We start from the raw sequence: 21,636 nt of genomic DNA, 5'->3' as shown, positions 1-21,636 counted from the left end.
CATAGCAGCACTTATAATAGCTGACAGGTGGAAGCAACCCAGATGTCCTTTAACACACACACACACACACACACACACATACACACGAAATATTATTCAGCCTTGAAAAGAAAGGAGAATTCTAACACATCCAAAGCATGGATGAATCTTGAAGGGGATATTAAGTGAAGTAAGCCAGTCACAAAAAGGCAAATGCTTATATATAGCATATCTAAAGTAGCCAAAATTATAGAAACAGAAAGTAGCATGGTACTCGCCAGGGTCCAGGAAGGCAGGGAAGAAGAGGTGTGGTTTGATGGGTATAGAGTTTCAGTTTTACAAGATGAAAAGTTATGGAAATCTGTTTCGCAGCAATGTGAATAAAGTTAACACTACTGAATTATACTTAAAATGGTTAAGATGGTAATATTGGTTGTATGTTTTTTGCAACAAAAACAAAAAAAAAAGAACATCAATCAGGAAGCAATTGTGAAGTGAAATTATTAATGATAATTGAATGCATATGTGATTTCTTCTTGCTCATTGATTACACCTATTGGTCCTACATCATGGCAGTAAATGTCTAAAGCCATTTTTTTTTCTCCTGTAGGCTTCCCTAGCAGAAACAGATAAAATCACTCTGGAGGTAGCAAAGCTTATCAAAGATGATTTCCTACAGCAAAATGGATATACTCCTTATGACAGGTACTCTATCCTGATTTTTATTTTTTAATTTGAGGGTATTCTGTTGAGTTTTGAAGAAGGAGATACTCCCTCTCTCTCTCTCTTTTTTTTTTTTTTTTTTTTTGCTTTTTAGGGCCACACCCGCAGCATATGGAGGTTCCCAGGCTAGGGGTCGAATGAGAGCTGCAGCTGCTGGCCTCCACCACAGCCACAGCAATGCCAGATCTGAGCCAAGTCTGCAACCTACAAAGCTCACAGAAATGCCAGATCCTTAACCCACTGAACAAGGCCAGGGATTTTACATGCATCCTCATGAATACTACTCAGATTCATTTCCACTGAACCACAGTAGGAACTCCCTCTCTTACCTTGATTTGGTTCATTTTCCCAGTTATGACAGTGTTTTCACTCATTATCCAGCCATCTTTAATTAGATTAAATTGTGGCTTAGTGTACAGAGCATAGGGATCTTTGCCTCTTTCAGAAGCTTTTCTCACCACCTGTTACCAAGTCCATGCCTCTTCTACCAAAGTCCTTGTTGGGTATCTCACTAGACCCCACTACTCCTGCCCAATGCTTCTTTTCATTGGTCTCTGCTACTACCATGGCTTTTTTTTTTTTCTTTTTTTCTTTTTTCTTTTTATGGCCATACCTGTCACATATGGAATTTCCCAGAAAAGGGGTTGAATCAGAGTGGCAGCTGCCGGCTATACCACAGTCACAGCAACACCAGACTAGAGCTACATCTGTGACCTAAACTGCAGCTTGAAGCAACATCAGGTACTTAATCACTGAGCTAGGCCAGTGATCGAACCCACATCCTTATGTATACTAGTTGGGTTCTTAACCGGCTGAGCCACAACAGGAACTCCCCATGGCTTATTTAAAGTTCCCATTTCGGGGAGTTCTCACTGTGGTTCACCAGGTTAAGAACCCGACTAGTATCCATGAGGATGCAGGTTCGAACCCTGGCCTCAGTGGGTTAAGGATCCAGCATTACCACAACCTGTGGCATAGGTCGCAGATGTGGCTCAGATCCGGCGTCACCACAGTTGAGCATAGGCCCCAGCTGTAGCTCTGATTTGGTCTCTAGGCTGGCAGCTTCCATATGCCACAAGTGCAGCTGTGAAAAGAAAAATGAATAAATAAATAAAATTCTCATTTCCTTTTTTTCCGGCCGCTCTTGAGGCATGGGGAAGTTCCCAAGCTAGGGAATCAGACCACCACCACACCAGACACCTTCGCCACTGCAGTGACAACGCCAAATTCTTAACCTGCTGCACCGCAAGGAAATGTCCCACATTTCTTTTAAACTTCAGTAATTTGAACACTTTCATCACAGGCTAGCTTTTCTCCCTCAAATCGTATTTGGCCTCACATAAGACTGAAGAAGAGGAGTTCCCATCGTGGCGCAGTGGTTAACAAATCTGACTAGGAACCATGAGGTTGTGGGTTTGATCCCTGGGCTTGCTCAGTGGGTTAAGGATCTGGCGTTGCCATGAGCTGTGGTGTGGCTCAAAGACGCGACTCGGATCCCACGTTGCTGTGGCTCTGGCGTAAGCCGGTGGCTACAGCTCTGATTCGACCCCTAGCCTGGGAACCTCCATATGCCATGGGAGCGGCTCAAGAAAAGGCAAAAAGACAACAACAACAAAAAAAGGCTGAAGAGGAAACTGAACAAATAAAAAGTTACCAGAATGTAAGACAAGCAGAAAATAAAGCTCAAAAAAATCTGTATCACGAAACTTAAGTTCTAGGGGGAAAATTCTTTGAAAAGAGTGTAATAGAGAGTGTGCATGAAATTGTCTATGCAGATGGGTTTGAATTGCATGTGATCCAAATTGGATATTAATTTGTGTGTCTTCATTATGAAAAGGTATGGGTAAATGAAAATGAACACATTAATGAGGAAAGGCACTGCAATTCCCTGCTTCCCTATTATTTATTTATTTATTTATTTATTATTGTTATTTATTTATTTATTTATTTTTTGTCTTTTTTGTTGTTGCTATTTCTTGGGCCGCTCCCGCGGCATATGGAGGTTCCCAGGCTAGGGGTCCAATCGGAGCTGTAGCCACCGGCCTACGCCAGGGCCACAGCAACGCGGGATCCGAGCCGCGTCTGCAACCTACACCACAGCTCACGGCAACGCTGGATCGTTAACCCACTGAGCAAGGGCAGGGACCGAACCCGCAACCTCATGGTTCCTAGTCAGATTCGTTAACCACTGCGCCACGACGGGAACTCCCATCCCTATTATTTATTAAACCTTAACCCACCATCACAAAGGAGTCTTTACAACTAAGTTATTTTACCGTTTGGGTTACTCCTTTCGTTGCACTGTACAAAAACGAAAACAAGCCTTCAGAGCATCATTAGATTGTAGCAGTCCTGTTTGTTCTTCCTGGTTGAGTATTTTAACAGATACAAATAAATACCACTTTTAAAATAAATAAATGAAAGTATACATAGTTTCGTCTGTCCATCCACCCCATATCCTGAGACGTCTCTGTCCAAAAACTCTGGTTATGATCTTTTCTACTACTTTTTTTTCATTCCTTAGGTATCATGCAATAAATATAATTAGTGTGAGTGTTTAAATAAAGAGACTAATGCTCTGATATTTTACAGATGAAGTGAAAAATACAAACTTGCTTTGGATTATTATTTTGACTTTCATTTATCCTAGGTTCTGCCCCTTCTACAAGACAGTAGGGATGTTGTCCAACATGATTGCATTTTATGACATGGCCCGCAGAGCTGTTGAAACCACCGCCCAGAGTGACAACAAAATCACATGGTCCATTATCCGTGAGCACATGGGGGAGATCCTCTATAAGCTCTCCTCCATGAAATTCAAGGTATATTTGTTTCTACTGTAAAATTTTTTAGTAGGAAGTGTTTCATTTTGATTTTTTTTAAATAGTTGGGTCACAGACCTGGTGTGTGTGTGTGTGTGTGTGTGTGTGTGTGTGTGTGTGTGTGTGAAACTTGGATTTATCATTTGCACACATGCTTAGGTTGTGTAAAACCAGAACAGACCTGAAAGCTATGTTCAAACAGGTATTTGAGTGATAAAGATTATAGTATGTCATGTCTCAAATAAATGCTGATGTGTTTTCCCTTTTGTCTTAACTGCCAGGCAATTTAGAGCTAACATCATTGCTTAAGCAGCAATTACCTTACCTAAAGTGCCTGTTAATATCTATCCCCCATGCTCTTCTGAAATGATTTCTGCTGCTTACTTCTTTTAAGTGGACTCTCATTCTTTGGGAAGTACACAAGATGTAAACAGATAATTAAGTGAAATTATCTGTAGAAACTCAAACATGTAAGATTGTTTTTCAAATATTTGATCAGTCAAGTTGTATTTAAATATTTTTTTTAAGTCATGGCACCCAAGTGTATTTACTAATCTCCTATTGAGAAATTGAAAATGATTCTCTGAATATGTATGTCATTTATGTCTATAGTGTTTGCACTATAGGTTGAAAGTAATTTATACAAATAGGTACTCATTGTACCAAGAATTTTAAAATATTCACACCTTTTGAGTCCTGTCATTCCACATAAAAACATGTAACCCAAGGGAATAGTCAGAGATTTTAATATGGATATATGTAAAAGATTGTATATTAAACTTCTTAAATATCATCAAAAAGCAAACAGGGCCAACAGTACATTGCAGCATGTATGTTACAGTAAAAATATTATTACAGCATTAACATCTCTTTTTCAAAGAATATCCAGAGGCACAAGGAAATGCTTATGGTATAATGAGTGAAGAAAGACAGATTGCAAAGAAATTCCATATGTAATTTGATCCAAATTTTATTTTTAAAAATTATATTCATAAGAGGAGGATACAAAATATATGCAGTAATAATGCAGTGATGTGTTCTGGTAGTATGACTAAAGGTGTTTTCTTTTTTCCATTTATAGGTACATTGTCTCAAATTAACATCTCAGTTACTTTTTAATGTCATTAAGTATTTTTCTATAGCACTACTTTGTAGCTGGAGAACAGTATCTTCCTACTCTTGGGCATTTAGGAAATTTCCAGTTGTTGTTATATAGACCACTTTGTTCTTGTAGTTCATGTTGTGAATTATCTTAGTGTGTATTTCCAGAAGTGGGATGATTGGGTCAGAGGGCTTCAACACTTTAAAGTCTCTTACGCGTATCACTCAAGTAAGTTGTTCTCCATAAGGATTTTAAATGGGGTGCATTTTGAGATAATTTTAGAAATTTTACTTCCCTGTTCTAACGTGATACTACTAGACCTTGAATAGTAAATTTCTCTTTTGACTAAATTCCAGCTACCATATACACTGGAAGAGGAATGTATCTAATACGTATTACTGCATAATTTCCCAATCTTGTGTATATTATTAAGGGTAAATCCATTGGTTGTTGAATACAGTTACTTAGCACATAAGACAGAATACTGAAATTTTGTCTTCTGTTTGGTTGGACTGTTCCTTCATTTATACATTTTAACCCTTAAAGGTAATAAGAAAAATAAGGATAATTCTGCCTCTTTCCCATGTTTTACCAGTGTATCCCACTTAACCTAGTACTCAAATACTAAATGTAAGTAACTCTCTCTGTGTGCTGAAGATTATTTTCCAAAGGTAAATCGAATTCTGCAATGTCTTTTTTTCAGGATCCAGTGAAAGATGGTGAGGCCAAGATCAAGGCCGACTATGCACAACTACTGGAAGATATGCAGAATGCATTCCGTAGCCTTGAAGATTAGACCTAGGATTCTTTCCTCCTTTTCCTCAGCAAGCTCTCATATGTGTATATTTTCCTAAAGTTCTCATCTCAATCCCTCTGCTTCTTTATTGTGCAGCTTTGAGACTAGTGCCTGGGTGTACATGTTATCATTTGTGTCCCTGTTTATTTGATAAGTCTTATATAAAACAAACATTCCTTTGTTCCAGTGTTTGAAGGGCCTCCCTAATCCTTTCTCCAAAGTGGTGAATGTAGTAAATATGATATTCAGTGGCTACACTACTGTAAATTTGTCTGTAGGGTGACGTCTCTCCTTGTTCTGGGTTGGCCCTTTCCTCATCACCATTAAATTGTAAACAGGACTACTGCATGTATTCTCCTAGCAATGGATTTAGAATGGAAAGCCAGACTTCTATATATTTTGACAGGTACTTTGTGAACTGACCCAGTATCTAGGTGGTAAGGTTATTTGTGGCTTGGCATTTTGCTAAGTAACTACTTTTCAGGAAATAATTACTTTTAAAAAAACATAAATGATCGATGTTCCAATTATGCATTGCTTCCCCCAGTTTCAATCAAAGGTTATTTATGGGAAACTGTTGAGAACTATACTGTTTCTAAAACAGGCATTTATGGGGCTCATCACAGTAGATCTATCAGTACCCTCCAAAAAGGAGCCAGGTGGTCAAACTTAGACTAACATCATCTTGTTAAGCCTATTTTATTTCTCTAGGAAAAAAATCAGTATCAAGGACTATTCTACTGCATTACTAGGAAATTCTTTTTAAAACTACATTGAAAACAATCACCGGGAACTTGATCCACATCGCACCCTTTTTCCTCAAACATCTTAGAAGCCTAAGCTTCTGAGAATCATGGCGGTGTGATAGGCAGTCACATGCCACAGAGAAGATAATTAGTAGTGGTTAAAGGCTGTTTGCACCTTTAAGGACCAGCTGGGCTATAGTGATTCTTGGGGCCAGAGTGGCTTTATGTTTTTTCAAGATAATGACATGTGTTTGTTTGCTTCCTGAGTTTTTGAATGACCAGTTTACTGATTGTAGAAAATACTACATTCTTTTACATGGTTTTTGACTCACTGGCTCAAAAAATTTCCCAGAATATCTGTAGCCACAGCAGCATAACAGTTTCCATTCTGTTTCATGGGAATGAAATTAATTGTATCTGCTGATAACAGAATCTGGGTCATGTGGAAAGAAAAAAAGATTGTTTCTTCCTGTCTTTTATGTTTTCAAATACTAGCTTCTCTGTTTGTATGATAAAACACACTGCAGAACAGCTCCGAGAGCATCATTTTCCCATTAACTCTCTCTCTCCAGTTGTGCTGGGAAGAGGAAAGGGTATATGAATATGTCTAACAATCTCAAATACCCAAATGTAATGGCCTAAATAAAATATTTATTTTATGCTTCAGCATGTTGTTATTTAAATTTTTAGGTAATGTATTTCTTTTGGTCTATTAAGGAAAGAGGCAGTCTGCAGAGAATTCAGCTGTGTTTCTGTAAATCCTTGCAGATTGCATGTTCTTACAGTGGCCTGCTATTCAGGATAGGTATTCTTCCATGCACTTTTTTTTAAAAAAAACCTTTCAGAATGTTGGAAGATAAAAATTATCATCAGTGATTTGTTGAGATGTGAACTTAATGGTGCTGCTTAGTCAGTTTGCTTCCAATGTGGCCTCCTGCCCAAAGGCCCCTGAGACCAGTGGAAATTAAAAGAATTTCAAAAAGCTTCAATTCCTACCTTCAAGCTACCAGCAAACTAGGATTGTGATAGTAATGAATGATATGATGAAAAAAGTTTGACCAAGTTTGTTTTTTGTTGTTCCAGATTTGCAATGTATATTCTTTACTCCTTTTTAAGAATGTTGACATATGGGTGTGAAGCTGCTAGAGAAACTTTGCTCAGATATTCGTTGTAAGTGTCCCTTCACGTATATGTTGTAGAACTTCAGATTGATCACTGATCATATATTTCTTTAGTAAGAATGTGTTAAAGTTACAACAGTCTCTTTAAAAGATGATTCAGTTCTATATAGTTATTGTGCTTTGCCTGGTCCTAAGTAGAGCCAGTTAAAAAAGTTTCATATGTATTTTTCCAGTGTTAAATCTCACACATTGTACCCTTTGGAAATTTCCTTCCATCCTGATGAATAGAAAAGGTTTTATATATATATATATATATATGTATGTATATATATATATATAGAGCCTCCTTATCCTTGAAGTTTCACTATCTTTATGTTAAAAGTTGTGTATAATTGTTAAAATCTATGAAAAAGAATAAAAAGTGGATTTAAATTAACATTTTTTTCTTTTTTGTGGGTGTGGCAAGATCTGCTTAAGGTATTTTGACTTGTTTTCAGTATGAACTTTAAAGTTTTTCATTTCTCTCCTTTATAGGTTGGTACTTAAGATCATGAAAGTGGGGCCCTCACTATAGACTGCAAAAAGTCCTATAACAGTTCCCACTATGGTTTGGAAATGTAGTACATGGAATCCCATAGCATTCTGACTATTACTTTAGATTGAAAAAGTGAATGGTTTCTAAATATACACTTATAAATGAAAGGAAATCAGGGTACTCATGTCTCTTTTTGGTGAATGAACTAAAGCTTTGTAATTCATGACTTTGCAGGCCAGATTATTTAAGATCCAGTGTAGCAACTCCATGTTCACGAGAGTTTTATTTCCTGAAAGGTATTTTTAACAGTTTCTAAGGGAGTAAGAAGCAGTATGAAATGAACAACTCCACATTATTATCAAGTGCCAAGTTTATGTAGAGAAATACCTTAATATTCCAGGGAAAGCTTATTCATTATAGAATGTTTTGGTGATTAGTCTTTTTTGGTAATAATACAATATTATCAAAAATCTTCATGTTGTTAGGTTTGTTTATTTATTTATATTATTATTATTATTAAAGTATAGTTGATTTACAATGTTTCTTCAAGTTCTCTTGTACAGCAAAGTGACCCAATCATACACAATTTCCTGTGCTGTACAGTAGGGTCCCATTGCCCATCCATTCCAAATGTAACATTTTTCATCCAAAAAAACAGCCAGAATGCCCATCCATCCCACTCCCTCCCCTTTACCCCTGGGACCTCCAAGTCTGCTCTCCTTGGCCATGATCTGTTTCTGGTTTTTTTTTCAGGTAGTATCATCTGTTCCGTATTTTAAATTCCACAAATAAGCAATATCATATGGTACTTGTCTTTTTCTTCCTGGCTTACTTCACTTAGTGTGAGAGTCTCTAGTCCCATCCATGATGCTGCAAATGGCATTAGTTTGTCTTTTTTTATAGATGAGTAATATTCCATTGTATATATGTACCACATCGTCTTAATCCATTCATCTATCGATGAATGTCATTTAGGTTGTTTCCATGTCTTGGCTATTGTGAATAATGTGCTGCTGTGAACATAGAGGTGCATATATCTTTAATCCAATGGGACCTAATCAAATCAAACCTTTTGCACAGCAAAGGAAACCATTAAAAAAATGAAAGGACAACACACAGAATGGGAGAAAATTTTGCCAATGATGCAACAGACAAGAGCCTAATCTCTAAAGTATACAAACAACTCATGCAACTTAACAACAAAAAAAACCCAAACAACCCAATTGAAAAATGGGCAGAAGACCTAAATAGACATTTCTCCAAAAAAGAGACACAGATGGTCAACAGGCATATGAAAAAATGCCTCAATATCACTAAGCATTAGAGAAATGCAAATCAAAACTACAGTGAGGTACCACCTCAAACCACTCAGAATGGCCATCATTAACAAGTCAACAAATAACATGCTGGAGAGGGTGTGGGGAAAAAGGCACTCTCCTCCATTGTTGGTGGGAATGTAAACTGGTACAACCACTATGGAAAACAGTATGGAAGTACCTCAGAAAATTAAATACAGAACTACTGTATGATCCAGCAATTCCACTGCTAGGCATATATCTGGACAAAACTCACCAAAAAAGATATATGCACCCCTATGTTCATAATAGGTTGTCAGCCTTAATATATTGCTGCAATTATAAGCATGAAGAAGGAAACTAGTTTTCCCAGGTGGGTTATGATAAAATGCCACTGAAGTTGTTTTAAGGACTCCCTTTTAGTTTGAATCCTCCCAGAAGTTGACACTGAGACACATTTGAGTGCAGTCAGTTTATCTGGGATGTGATCCTAGGAAGGCACCAGTATAGGAATAGAGAATTGAGACAGAATTGAAGGAAACCCTTAAGTGTTCTTACCAAGCAAGTCAGTATTTTGGAGCACAACCCTAATGGGGAGGTGTGGGAGCAACTGAAAAATATGCACCTCAGTTATCCCACCTGGGGTGCAAGGGAATTAGAGTACTTTCAGTAGTCACTGACTGACAGCCAGCTCCTGTCAATTAGCCACGGAAGGCTGTTTCCACAAAGACAAGGTGAGTCAGTGCATGTAAATAGACCAGGCGCTGGTGGCCACAGAAAACCCTCTGCAAAGAGACTAGGTGCCAGCAATTAGGAGGTTAGCTGGTGGACACTTAAATGGTAGTCATGACCAAGGAGATTGGGGTGGGGCACTCCTAGCAACTGCTTCAGGCCTCTTAAGAACCCAAGAAAAAAAAAAGATCATTCAATCCGTAACTGAAGAGGCATTGTTCTGCAACATAAAGAAGCACCCTGTGAAAAGATCAGAACACTCTTTGAAAAAAGAATCTCAATTTAAAAGAGAATCTCTTCAAAAAGAAAAACATGTTTAAAGAGCAGATAGTACACACACCAATTACAGTTATAAATAGGCAGATATGGGATTTAAAGCTCCTGAAAGTAAAGCAGCTTCTTGGATTAATGGAGATTTTGACCAAATAGTCCAACTCTCTCATAATACAGAAGGATTGAAATCCAGAGAGTTTAACTGATTTGCCCAGTGTTGGATCCCCAGCCTGGCACAGTGGGTTAAATATCCGGCATTGCCAGCTGCAGCAAGTTCACACCTTCAGCTTGGATCTGATCCTTGGTCTGGGAACTCCATGTGCTGTGGGATAGCCAAAATAAAGATAATTTTTTAATTCGAATTTCAGCCATCATCTGAATAGCTCTTAAGGTACTAATACTCAACTAGCATTTACTAGATGACAAAATTGCACTAACAGTTATGGACACCTTGTATAATAGCCAAGTTACTTTCAAACATATAAAATCGTATTCCTCACCTTTATTTTTTAATTGTATGCTTTATTTCTTTAGTCTTTATCAAGACCTTTTGACGCTTGTCCTAAAGAAACAGTTCAGGACAGTATTTCCTCAAGCATGGTATTGCAGGTTGGGTTCTTTGAAAATGGTTGCTGAGATAGAGATGAGGGTACAAGTTCCTCATTTGGAATGAACACTTAAGAAAGGAAGGTGGTGAAGCAGGGTTGGGCATAGAGGAAATCAAAATACAAAGCAGATTTGGTAAAGTCTTAGCCACTCCAGTGGGGAAGCTCTGGAGCAAGTACTGCCAATCAGAGTTGGCATGGCATTACACGTGGCCAGTCCTTAATACCCCAACCCCTCTTTCTCAGAATCCAGATTCAGGCTGCCTTGTGAGGACATGATCTCGGGTGAGATGGCATCTGCAGACCTGGCCTACGAGGATCTGATGGCTGGAGGCTGTTTGCTAACCATACTTCTGGCAGCTGGGCAACAAGTCTTTTCTTGAAGGAGGATCTGCAGAGCATAGCTCTGTGTCCATGATAGTTTTTGGAGAGAGACAGGTGAAAACTATATGTTTTAATGTACAGGGGCAAAGATATACTTCATATCCAAGATTTCATGGATTTGCTTAGGGAGGAGGCCAACCTAGTATTTTTTTTTTTCTTTGCTTTTTAGGGCTGCATCTGCGGCATATAAAAGTTCCTGCCCAGGCTAGGGTCGAATCAGAGCTACAGCTGCCAGCCTATGCCACAGCTACAACAACTCCAGATCCCTGACCCATTGAGTGAGGCCAGGGATTGAACCTGCATCCTCATGGATAATAGTCGGATTCACTTCTGCTGCACCACAACAGGGACTCCCCTAGTAAAAAAAAAATTTTTTTTTTTTGTCTTTTTGCCATTTCTTGGGCAACTCCCATGGCATATGGAGGTTCCCAGGTAGGGGTCGAATCGGAGCTGTAGCTGCCAGCCTACACCAGAGCCACAGCAATGCGGGATCCGAGCCACATCTGCAACCTACACCACAGCTCATGGCAACGCCGGATCGTTAACCCACTGAGCAAGAGCAGGGATCAAACCCGAAACCTCACGGTTCCTAGTCGGATTCGTTAACCACTGCGCCACGACGGGAACTCCGTAAAATTTTTTTTTTAAGTGAGTCGTTTTTAAAGAAAGAATATTAAGTACAGAAAAGTATAGGCAATAAGATGTGGCAAGGTAGTCTTCAAACCAGAAATTTTAGCAACCCTGCTTGTAAGTGAAAAGCCAGACCACTAGGTGTTTGTTAAAACATAAGTGGTTACTGAATACTTTTGAAAGGACCAATGTTGGCCTGATTCCATATAGAAATTCATCATCAAATTCAAAACTCTTCAGGAAGTGACTAATTCAAAAATAATAAAACATTTCTTCACATTTGAATATGTGACTATTACCCACCCCAAAATTACAATTAAAAATTAAATAGGGGAGTTCCTGTCGTGGCGCAGTGGTTAACGAATCCGACTAGGAACCGTGAGGTTGCGGGTTCGATCCCTGGCCTCGCTCAGTGGGTTAAGGATCTGGCATTGCCGTGAGCTGTGGTGTAGGTTGCAGACGCGGCTTGGATCCTGCGTTGCTGTGGCTCTGGCATAGGCCAGTGGCTACAGCTCCGATTGGACCCCTAGCCTGGGAACCTCCATATGCCGCGGGAGCAGCCCGAAGAAATAGCAAAAAGACCCAAAAAAAAAAAATTAAATTAAATAGGATAAACCGACAAGAACAATTTCAAACACATTTCTTTCCTGTAGTAGCACCTATTGGTATTACTTTGGTTAAACTACTGCCAGGTAAACAGTTTTTGTGATAAACAGAATTAAATAAATCTCTGATATTTATAGAGTTGTTCAAGTAAAAAATTACACAATGTACTTCTTTGGCTGCCTTATATCTTTGAGGTATATTTTGGGCTTAACAAAGGGAATTTTGTGTGTGCCACATTGGCTGTATTTTACCCCAAATTCAGTGACTAACTTATTTGAAGTATCTATTCATTAGATTATAAGTTACAATTCTTTGCCCATTAAAAACAAAAGGCTTTTGTCATAGCAAGTGTCACCTATATGATATCCTCAAAATGTATTTTCATGAGAAAATCAAACTAATCCCTAGAAACTTTGTAAACAGAAACACAGGCTATGGAATCTATATAGGGAGCAGAAGGGGAAACACAAACCTTGAATTTACAGCAAATTGGGTTGAAGTATAAGCAATATCCACTTAAATGTTATGAAGTGAAGATCTCAAAATTATACTTCATTAAAATAACTTACTCCATAAACACGATAGAAACAGGAGTTCCCATTGTGACGCAGTGGTTAACGAATCCGACTAGGAACCATGAGGTTGCAGGTTTGATTCCTGGTCTAGCTCCATGGGTGAAAGATCCAGCGTTGCCGTGAGCTGTGATGTGGCTTGCAGACACAGCTCAGATCCCGTGTTGCTGTGGCTCCAGCCTAGGCCAGCAGCTACAGCTCCGATTGGACCCCTAGCCTGAAAACCTCCATATGCTGTGGGTGCAGCCCTAGAAAAGACAAAAAGACAAAAAAAGAGAGAGAAAAGGAATTCCTGAATTACATAATGTTTTTAAAATGCACATAAATGTAATTTCTTTCTAAGCTTTAAAACATAAGCCGTTCTCATTACTGTCCCCATCATCTGAGAACTTTGCTCCAACAATTATCTCACACTTAAAATATCAATTGCTCCTTGAGTTCGCATCATGGCTCAGTGGTAACAAACCTGACTAGGATCCATGAGGACCAGAGTTCAATCCCTGGCCTCACTCAGTGGGTTAAGGATCCAGTTTTGCCATGAACTGCAGTGTAGGTCTCAGATGAGCCTTGGATCCTGAGCTGCTGTGGCTGTGGCTGTGGCTGTGCTGACAGCTGCAGCTCTGATTCGACCACTAGCCTGGGAGCTTCCATATGCCACAGGAGCAGCCCTAAAAAGACAAAAAAAAAAAAAAAAAAAAAAGAAAAAAAATCAATTGCTCCTGTTCCTGTTGTCTCTTTCCTTTTTATCTAGTAGCAGGGATAAAATATGGTTAGCAAGAGCATAAGTTCTTAAATTAGATGGTCCAATTTCAAATTCCAAATTTGTTACTTACTAGCTGTATGATTTTGGGCAATCGTGTTAACCTCTATTTTCCCATCTATAAAATAGGAATGATAAAAATATCTGTTTTTAGTTTGGATTAGATTCAGCTTGAATGACAGAAATCCAAAACACAGTGGTTAAAGTAAGGTTGCTATTTACTTCTTTCACATAACTGTAAGCATTCCAGTACTGGAGGGGCAGGTCGTGAGCTTCAGCTACTCAGATTTGTTCTCCATCCTCAACACATGCCTTTCATCCAACACAGCTGATCCAGCTCCTACCATTTAAGCCTATGTAAGATATTCCAACCATCAGGAACAAGAAGAATATGTCCTTCCCTTGTAGGATATTTCTATTAACATAAAATAAGCCAGGGGGTTGTCACAAGGCCACACCTATCTGCAAAGCAATGGGGAGAGATAGCCTTTATTCCAAGTAGCCATGAACCAAGTCAAATATCAGGGTTTCACAAAGCGAAAAGCTCAATGATGATGCTGAGCATCATCTTCAAGGACATTCTAGAAATTCATGAAGGCCCTTGAAATTTGTCACAATGAATGTGTGTGTGTGTGTGTGTGTGTGTATTAAAACTGATGGTAGGTTGAGATGGTGTCAGCCAATCCATTTACTTTAACATCTGATTTACTTTAACACCTAGTGGTTTTAGCAGCTATTGACAAACATTGTCTTGATTAGGGCTGCCCAATAGTGATGGAAACGTTCTAAATCCATGCTGTTAATGTGATAGCCACTACAGCCAATCGAAGACTTGGTGTGGTAGTGTGACTAAGCAATTGAATTTCCATTTTAACTAATCTAAATTTGGCAAATTGTGAGGAGTAGCTCCTGCACTGGAGGGGATACATCTAGATTCATTATTTCATATACGTGATATCCAATTTCATTATTCCTTCTACATTAGATGGGAATTTTCTATTAAAAAGAAAAGAAAAGGACTTGCAACAAGTTGCCTTTTGGTGCTCTGGGTTAAGGACCTGGCATTGCTGCAGCATGCCACAGCTGTGACACATCAGATCCTTAATAGACAGGCCACCAGGGAACTCCTAGAACCCAATTTTATTTTTAATATATTAATGGGTACTACCCAAAATGTTCTGGAGTTAAAATATGCAACTGAAGTAAATGGTGAGGTGTTGGGAAAAAAAGGGAAAAGAACACAAATAAAAATATCACCCATAGTTGACCCTGCTGGTGAACTGCCCAAGGTAACCAGGACAGTTCACATCCTCCAACTGAGTGTTTGCTGCTAAGATGCACAGCAGCACCTCTGTACTGAAACTTGCCCTCTGCCAATAGGCACTGTCGCATGTGGCAATGCCTGGAAGTTTAAGCACCCTGTGTCTATGCCCCCCCACCCCATCCTACACCTTGTGGTCCCAAGCCAGTATGAAGGTACCAAAGACCAAGCCTCTGGCCTCAAGGTGACACAGTTTGTGATAACATTCACGCCCTAGAGCTTCCTGTGGAATGAGACTGAGGATAAACTTCAGCTGCGCCTCTATTGTCTACTTCTTCACCCCTCCTGTCCTGCTACCCTTATAAGTTTCCCCTGAGCAGCACTGCAGCGAGTCACTTGTATAAGAATTCTCAGGCTCAGCTTCAGCAGAACAGAACCAAACACATTACTTTCCATTTCTTTCTTCTCTACCATTTCCTTTTCACAGAAATTCTCACTGAGTAGAAATAACGATGATTTTTTTCCAGCCGTGCTGAATATGGTTAGGGCTGTTGTTCTGAGAAGTTTTCACTGAAGGAAGTCCTTGGAATTACAGCCTTACTTTTGAGAGAATTGAGAATTCAAGTCCACATGTTTTTCTCCCATGACTTTCTGTTCTAGGATCTGAATCACATGTAACTGCTGTTTTCCTGATGTTGGTCTTATTTTAAATGCACCGTTGTGTGGTCCAAGGTAAAATACTCACTGATATTAGGATTCTCCTCTCTGTTCCTAACAAAGATAGCTATGCAACAAATATTACATACTTTACAGTTTATATACATTTAGCATTGGGCTCTAACCATGAGCATAATTTCTTTCTTTTCTTTTTGCCACACCCATGGCATGTGGAAGTTCCAGGATCAGGGATCAGACCTGTACCACAGCAGTAACAATGCCAGATCCTTAACTCACTGAGCCAACAGGGTACTTCCACCATGAACACAATTTCTATTCTTATCTTGTGTAGGCAGAATTAAGACTCATTCATGAGTTGTTATAATTCATTGCTAAATTGTTGATCTCGCTTGAGATTTTTAAAAAATAGTACTCCTGTGCCCTGTTAGAGTCAATAAAATGGATAATATACTTTCTAAATATGTCCAATTTCCAGGAATAGTATTATAAAAAGGAAAACAATGTCTCAGTATATTTGAGGATTTCTGAATTTAATTACACTATCAGTAGTCTATTAGAGAATATTACTTGTACATTTGTGAAACCCAAATTTTTCTACTCAAAGTAGTAATGCTAAAACTGAGGTTAGTAGTTATAATTAAAGCAAAAGAATGGGAGATGGGTATGAGAGATGGCAGGTCAAATTTAGGTATGTTTATTTACTTAACACTATAGATTATTGTGCTACATTAGATAACATAAGGCATCCCATTTCAGAAATTGGCTTATGGTGGATTTAAATAATTCATGGTTTAATGAAATGAAATCCAGAAACTCAAACCCTTTGGCAAATGACATAGGAGCTTTCTCAGCTTGCTCTTCTCTCTTTTTACCCCAACACTTGCCTTTGCTTCACATGGATCCTCAGATTTTGCCAGGCTCTAAAGTTCTTCTGTCCAGTGGATCTTATTCTACCCTTCCAGGAAATATCAACCCATTCCCTATCTTAAGCCTCTTTTTCTCTTTTGGCTCTTTCCTATCAGGCTAAAAATACATTCGGGCCGCTTGCATCTTAGAAAAATGATTGAAATCATAACCAAAACCTTTCTGTCAACATTTAAATAAAAAGATAATTACTTTTGTTAAATGTTTATTTTTATGAACTTTAGTATGAAATGTATCATGCAAAGAAAAGAATACATAATATTTATATGGGCATTTAAAAAAATAGCGTAAGAGTTCCCATTGTGTCTCAGTGGTTAACGAACCCAACCAGCATCCATGAGGACGAAAGTTCAATCCCAGGCCTTGATCAGTGGATTAAGGATCCAGCGTTGCTGTGAGCTGTAGTGTAGGTCGCAGACGAGGCTCAGATCCTGCATTGCTGTGGCCCTGGCATAGGCTGGTGGCTACAGCTCCGATTGGACCCCTAGCCTGGGAACCTCCATATGCCACAGGTGTGGCCCTAGAATGAGAGAAAGACAGAAAAAAAAGAAAAAGAAAAGAAAAGATTCCTTTACCAATCTTCTTGTGTAAAGGAAGGGTGACATAGCCTCTGTCAGATAACAGCTTCTAGGAGAAAATAAACTGAAGAGTCTATGGGTCCTGATTTGGCATTGGGTTCCACAAGCATTTACAAGAACCTCCTACTGGGAGGTCAGGGGGCAAGTGTTCATCATGGTTTCTCTGGCCCCTGGACCAGAGAATAGACATTTAGCAAAATTATGGTCAGAGAGAGCGGATGGTCCTGTGCTTTCTGCTTCTAAATCTCCCCTGGCTACTTTCAACTCCCCAGGAGGAAGTCAAAGCAGTAACCTGTGGAGTGAAGCAGCAGAGCATGGAAAGAGGCTAGGAGCTTCACAGACTAAGTCCAGGAAAGAATCTGAGGAAGACTCCAGAGGGTTCTGTCCTCAGCTAAAAGGAGGTAAATGGCAATGACAGTGCTCAATTGGTTTGAGCTGCACTGCCACCTTCTAACTAGTTGGCTTTCGTATCTTGTCCCCAGCTGTTGTTCTGGGATCTCCTTCAGCATCTTCTTGGATGTTCCCTTCATCTCTCTCCTGGTTCCATTTCCCATTGTTTTTGTTTTGCTTAATCCCATGCTTTGTCCTTACTGGTCTCTCAATGAACAGTTTCTCCAGTGACTTTTTTCTGAGATAGAGTGGTAATTTTTTTTTTTTTTTTTTTTTTTTTTGTCTTTTTAGGGCCACACCTGCAGCATATGGAAGTTCCCAGGCTAGGGACCTAATCAGAGCTACAGTTTGCCAGCCTAAGCCACAGCCACAGCAACGAAGGATTCAAGATGCATCTGTGACCTACACCACAGCATGAGCTGGATCCCCGAACCACTAAGTGAATCCAAGGATCGAACCCGCATCCTCATGGATACTAGTCTGTTTCATTTCTGCTGCGCCACGATGGGAACTCCTGGAGTGGTAAATTTTTTGACACTGTACACCTTAAAATCATATAGTTGCCTAGGAACCTGGAGGTGAGAGACGGTGAGGGGATGATCTAAGGATGTAACTGCTACTCAAATAATTTTGACTTTCATTCTCTTGAATTTAGCTATTTTTCTTCTTCTCCCCTTTTATCACCAGTGCCACATTCTTTTAGTGCTGCCAATTCCTATGCCTTTTGAGGATTCTTCGGTATAAATGACGTTAGTCTTAGTTTTTCCCCACTACCAATTTAGGACTTGACTTTCTCAGTACTATAAGTCAATTACCACTTGTTCCCCTGATTTCCAGAGTGAATCATAGCTGACTCTTGACCTCAAGAGAATGTGGTATTAATAACACTATGTAATTTCCAAGGCTGGGTCATAAGAGGAATTGCAGCTTTCACCTTGGTGTCTTGGATCAACATGCTCTGAGGAAAGGCACTGCCAAGCAGCATCTTGGAAAGGCCCATGTGGAGAGTAACTGAGGCCCCAAACTCACAGCCAGCATCAGGTCACCAGCCATTGCATGAGACACCTTGAAAGTGCTTCATCCAGCTTCAGTCAGGCCTCTTGATGACGGGAACTCGTAAATTACTAAGGACGACCTCACAAGAGATGGGGAACCAGAACTGCCCAGCTAAGGTGCTCTCAAATTTCTGATCCACGGAAACCATGAGAGATGATGTTTATTGTTATTTTCAAGCTATAAGGTTTTGGGTGACTTGTCATGTAGCTATATTAACGGGAACTCCACTGGGCCCAGAGAAAAAGTAATTGCCTTTCTTTCTGTTGACTGTTAATTCCAGGCTCTTCTCCTTCACTCTTCCCTAAAGCCTAGCTCTGACTTTTATGCCAGAAAACCATGCCACAGACTACCTCTCTTTATTGCAGTCATCTACCCACTCACTGTTAACATACGCTTTTTTTTTATTGAAGATTTTTGTTTCTCATTCATGATTGCTTTCCTCTGTGCTGTTCTTTTTATACTTTTTTGTTTGTTTGTTTGTTTGTTTCAGGGTGCTATAACAAAATACCACAGACTCAGTAGCTTGTTAATGACAGAAAAATTTATTTCTCACAGTTCTGGAGGTTGGAAGCCCAAGGTTAAAGTGCTAGTATGGTTGTGTTTTGGTGAGAGTCCTCCTCTAGGTTCATAGGCAACACCATCTCTCTCTGTGTCCTTAGTTGGTGGGAAGGACAAGGAATCTTTGTGGGATCGCTTATTATAAGAACACTAATTCCAAACCCCTCAAACCTATCAGAATGGCAATCATCAAAATGAACACAAGTAGTTCTTTTGTGACACAACAAGTTAAGGATCTGGTATTGTCACTATAACAGCTCAGGTCTCTGCTGTGGCATGGGTTCAACCCCTGGCCTGGGGACTTCTGCACACCATGGGTACAGTAAAAAAAAAAAAAAAAAAAAAAAAAAAAAAAAGAACACAAATAACAATTGTTGGTGAGGATGTGGAAAAAAGGGAATGCTTGTATGTTGTTGGTGGGAATATAAACTGGTGCAGCTACTATGAAAAATTGTATAGAGGTTTCTCAGAAACTAAAAATAGAACTACCCATGACTTAGCAATTCCACTCCTGGGTATGTATCGAAAACAAACAAACAAACAAAAAAACACTAATATGAAAAGATACATGCACCCCTATGTTCATAGCAGCATTATTTACAATTGCCAAAATATGGAAACAACCTGAGTGTCCATCACTTAGGATAAAGAAGATGTGGTGTATTTGTACAATGGTATATATACAATGGAATACTAGACAGCCATAGAAAATTTTGCCTTTTGCAGCAACATGGATGGACTTGGCATTATGCTAACTGAAATAAGTCAGACAAAGGAAGACAAATACTATATGCTGTCACTTATATGGGGAATATAAAAAGTATAACCAACTAGTGAATATGACGAAAAAGAAGTGGACTCGCAGATGTAGAGAACAAATCAGTGGTTACCAGTGTTGGGGAGGGACAATATAGGGGTCAGGGAGTGGGTGGCATAAACTATTGATTGCAAGATAGGCTCAAGGATGTATTGTACAACATGGGGAATATTCCATTTAATAACTGCAAATGGAAAGTTACCTTTCAAAAATAGTGAAAAAAATTTTTTTTAATTTTTAGAAAACACTAATTTGGAGTTCCCATCATGGCACAGTGGAAACGAATCTGACTAGGAACCGTGAGGTCACAGTTTGATCTCTGGCCTTGCTCAGTGGGTTAAGGATCTGGCATTGCCGTGAGCTGTGGTGTAGGTCACAGATGCAGCTCAGATCCTGCGTTGCTGTGGCTGTGATGTAGGCTGGCAGCTGTAGCTCCAATTGGACCCCTAGCCTGGGAACCTCCATATGTTGTGGGTGTGGCCCTAAAAAGCAAAATTAAATAAATAAATAAATAAAAAGAACACTAATTCCATTCATGAGAACTCTACCTTCATGACCTAAGCACCTCCTAAAGACCCCACCTCCTATTACCATCACCTTTGGGAACAGGATTCAACGCATGAATTTGGGGAGAGGACATTCGGATTATAGCACTTGGTGACTTCAATAGCTACTAAGATTATATCTTCAATCCCTGGCTTCCTTCCTATTTCCTTGACCTCTCCCCCATGATCTTATCTCCCACTCTAATCAGCCACCCACTCTCATGCTTATTTCAGAGAACTTACCATTATAACAGCAACTTGCCCACAATCTTTTTTCTGTAAAAAATTAATTCGCTCATCAAAATGTCTATGAATTTTGTCAGAAGAGTAACATAATGAGCTTTGTCATGCCACATTTTTGTTTACATAAAACCTACAACTTTAAAAATTGTAGTTATTACCAGCAATTGTTCAACCCCAACTAGATTTATAAACTTTTAATCCTAACATTTTTCATTGTCCTTCACACTCTTATTATTCTTTTGGCCATGCCCACAGCATGTGGAAGTTCCCAGGCCAGGGACTGAATCCATGCCACAGCAGTGACCAGAGCTACAACAGTGACAATGCTGGATCTTAAACTCCTGTTCTTCACATTCTTATAACCTTGCTGTGCTTCCTTCCCAGCCTGGATCCCAGGGACAATCATGATTGCCATATACTTGCTATATACACTCATGTTCCTTGCTCCTCTCCTGCTTGGGCATATTCACCTGGTAAAAATCAATACCAATTATATCCATCTCTGCCCATTCTGTGCTTGCACTTGTGCAACTGCAGAAAGTCATACAGCTGTGCAGGCTGGTTTCCCTTTATTTATTTTTAACTGGTTATAATAGTTTTTAATTATTTGAAATAAGGAAAACTACAATAGTACAAAGCCTTCCCATATACCCTTTATTCATATTCTCCAATTATTAACATTTCCAGGCTTGCTTTGTTTGTTTTACTCTCTCTACACATAATCTTTTTCTGAGTCATTTGAGAGTGAGTAAAACAAATACATCAGTGAAACCTAAATAAATATACATCAGTACATTTCCCAAAACAAGGACATTCTCATACCTAACCACCATCTAATGACCAAAAACAGGAAATGAAGAGTTCCTTTGTGGCTCAGCAGGTTAGGGATCCATAGCAGTTATCAC

General features: G+C 39.3%; 2 protein-coding genes across 2 annotated transcripts in view; one reads left to right on the top strand and one right to left on the bottom strand.

Annotated features, from left to right (window-relative positions):
• The window catches only part of ATP6V1A (ATPase H+ transporting V1 subunit A), a gene marked incomplete at its 5' end in the record, with an annotated part of 36,600 nt that extends 30,987 nt beyond the window's left edge, over positions 1-5,613 (top strand). Inside the window, 3 exon segments of the mRNA NM_001004042.1 lie at positions 590-684; positions 3,353-3,524; positions 5,330-5,613. Coding sequence (NP_001004042.1) covers positions 590-684; positions 3,353-3,524; positions 5,330-5,422 — 360 coding nt within the window. The 3' untranslated portion in view covers positions 5,423-5,613.
• NAA50 (N-alpha-acetyltransferase 50, NatE catalytic subunit) overlaps positions 1-21,636 on the bottom strand; it is a 574,571-nt gene that overhangs the window by 83,208 nt on the left and 469,727 nt on the right. The gene's annotated exons all lie outside the window — the stretch shown is intronic.

The sequence above is a fragment of the Sus scrofa genome, chromosome 13 (assembly GCF_054392235.1).
Source record: "Sus scrofa isolate SSC_HxYL_T2T_F1_AM1 chromosome 13, Sscrofa_HxYL_maternal_Yorkshire_Landrace_v2.0, whole genome shotgun sequence".
NCBI classification, from domain to species: Eukaryota; Metazoa; Chordata; class Mammalia; order Artiodactyla; family Suidae; genus Sus; species Sus scrofa.
The sequence above is the reverse complement of the archived record's forward strand: the minus strand, read 5'-3'. Positions and strand labels throughout refer to the sequence as shown.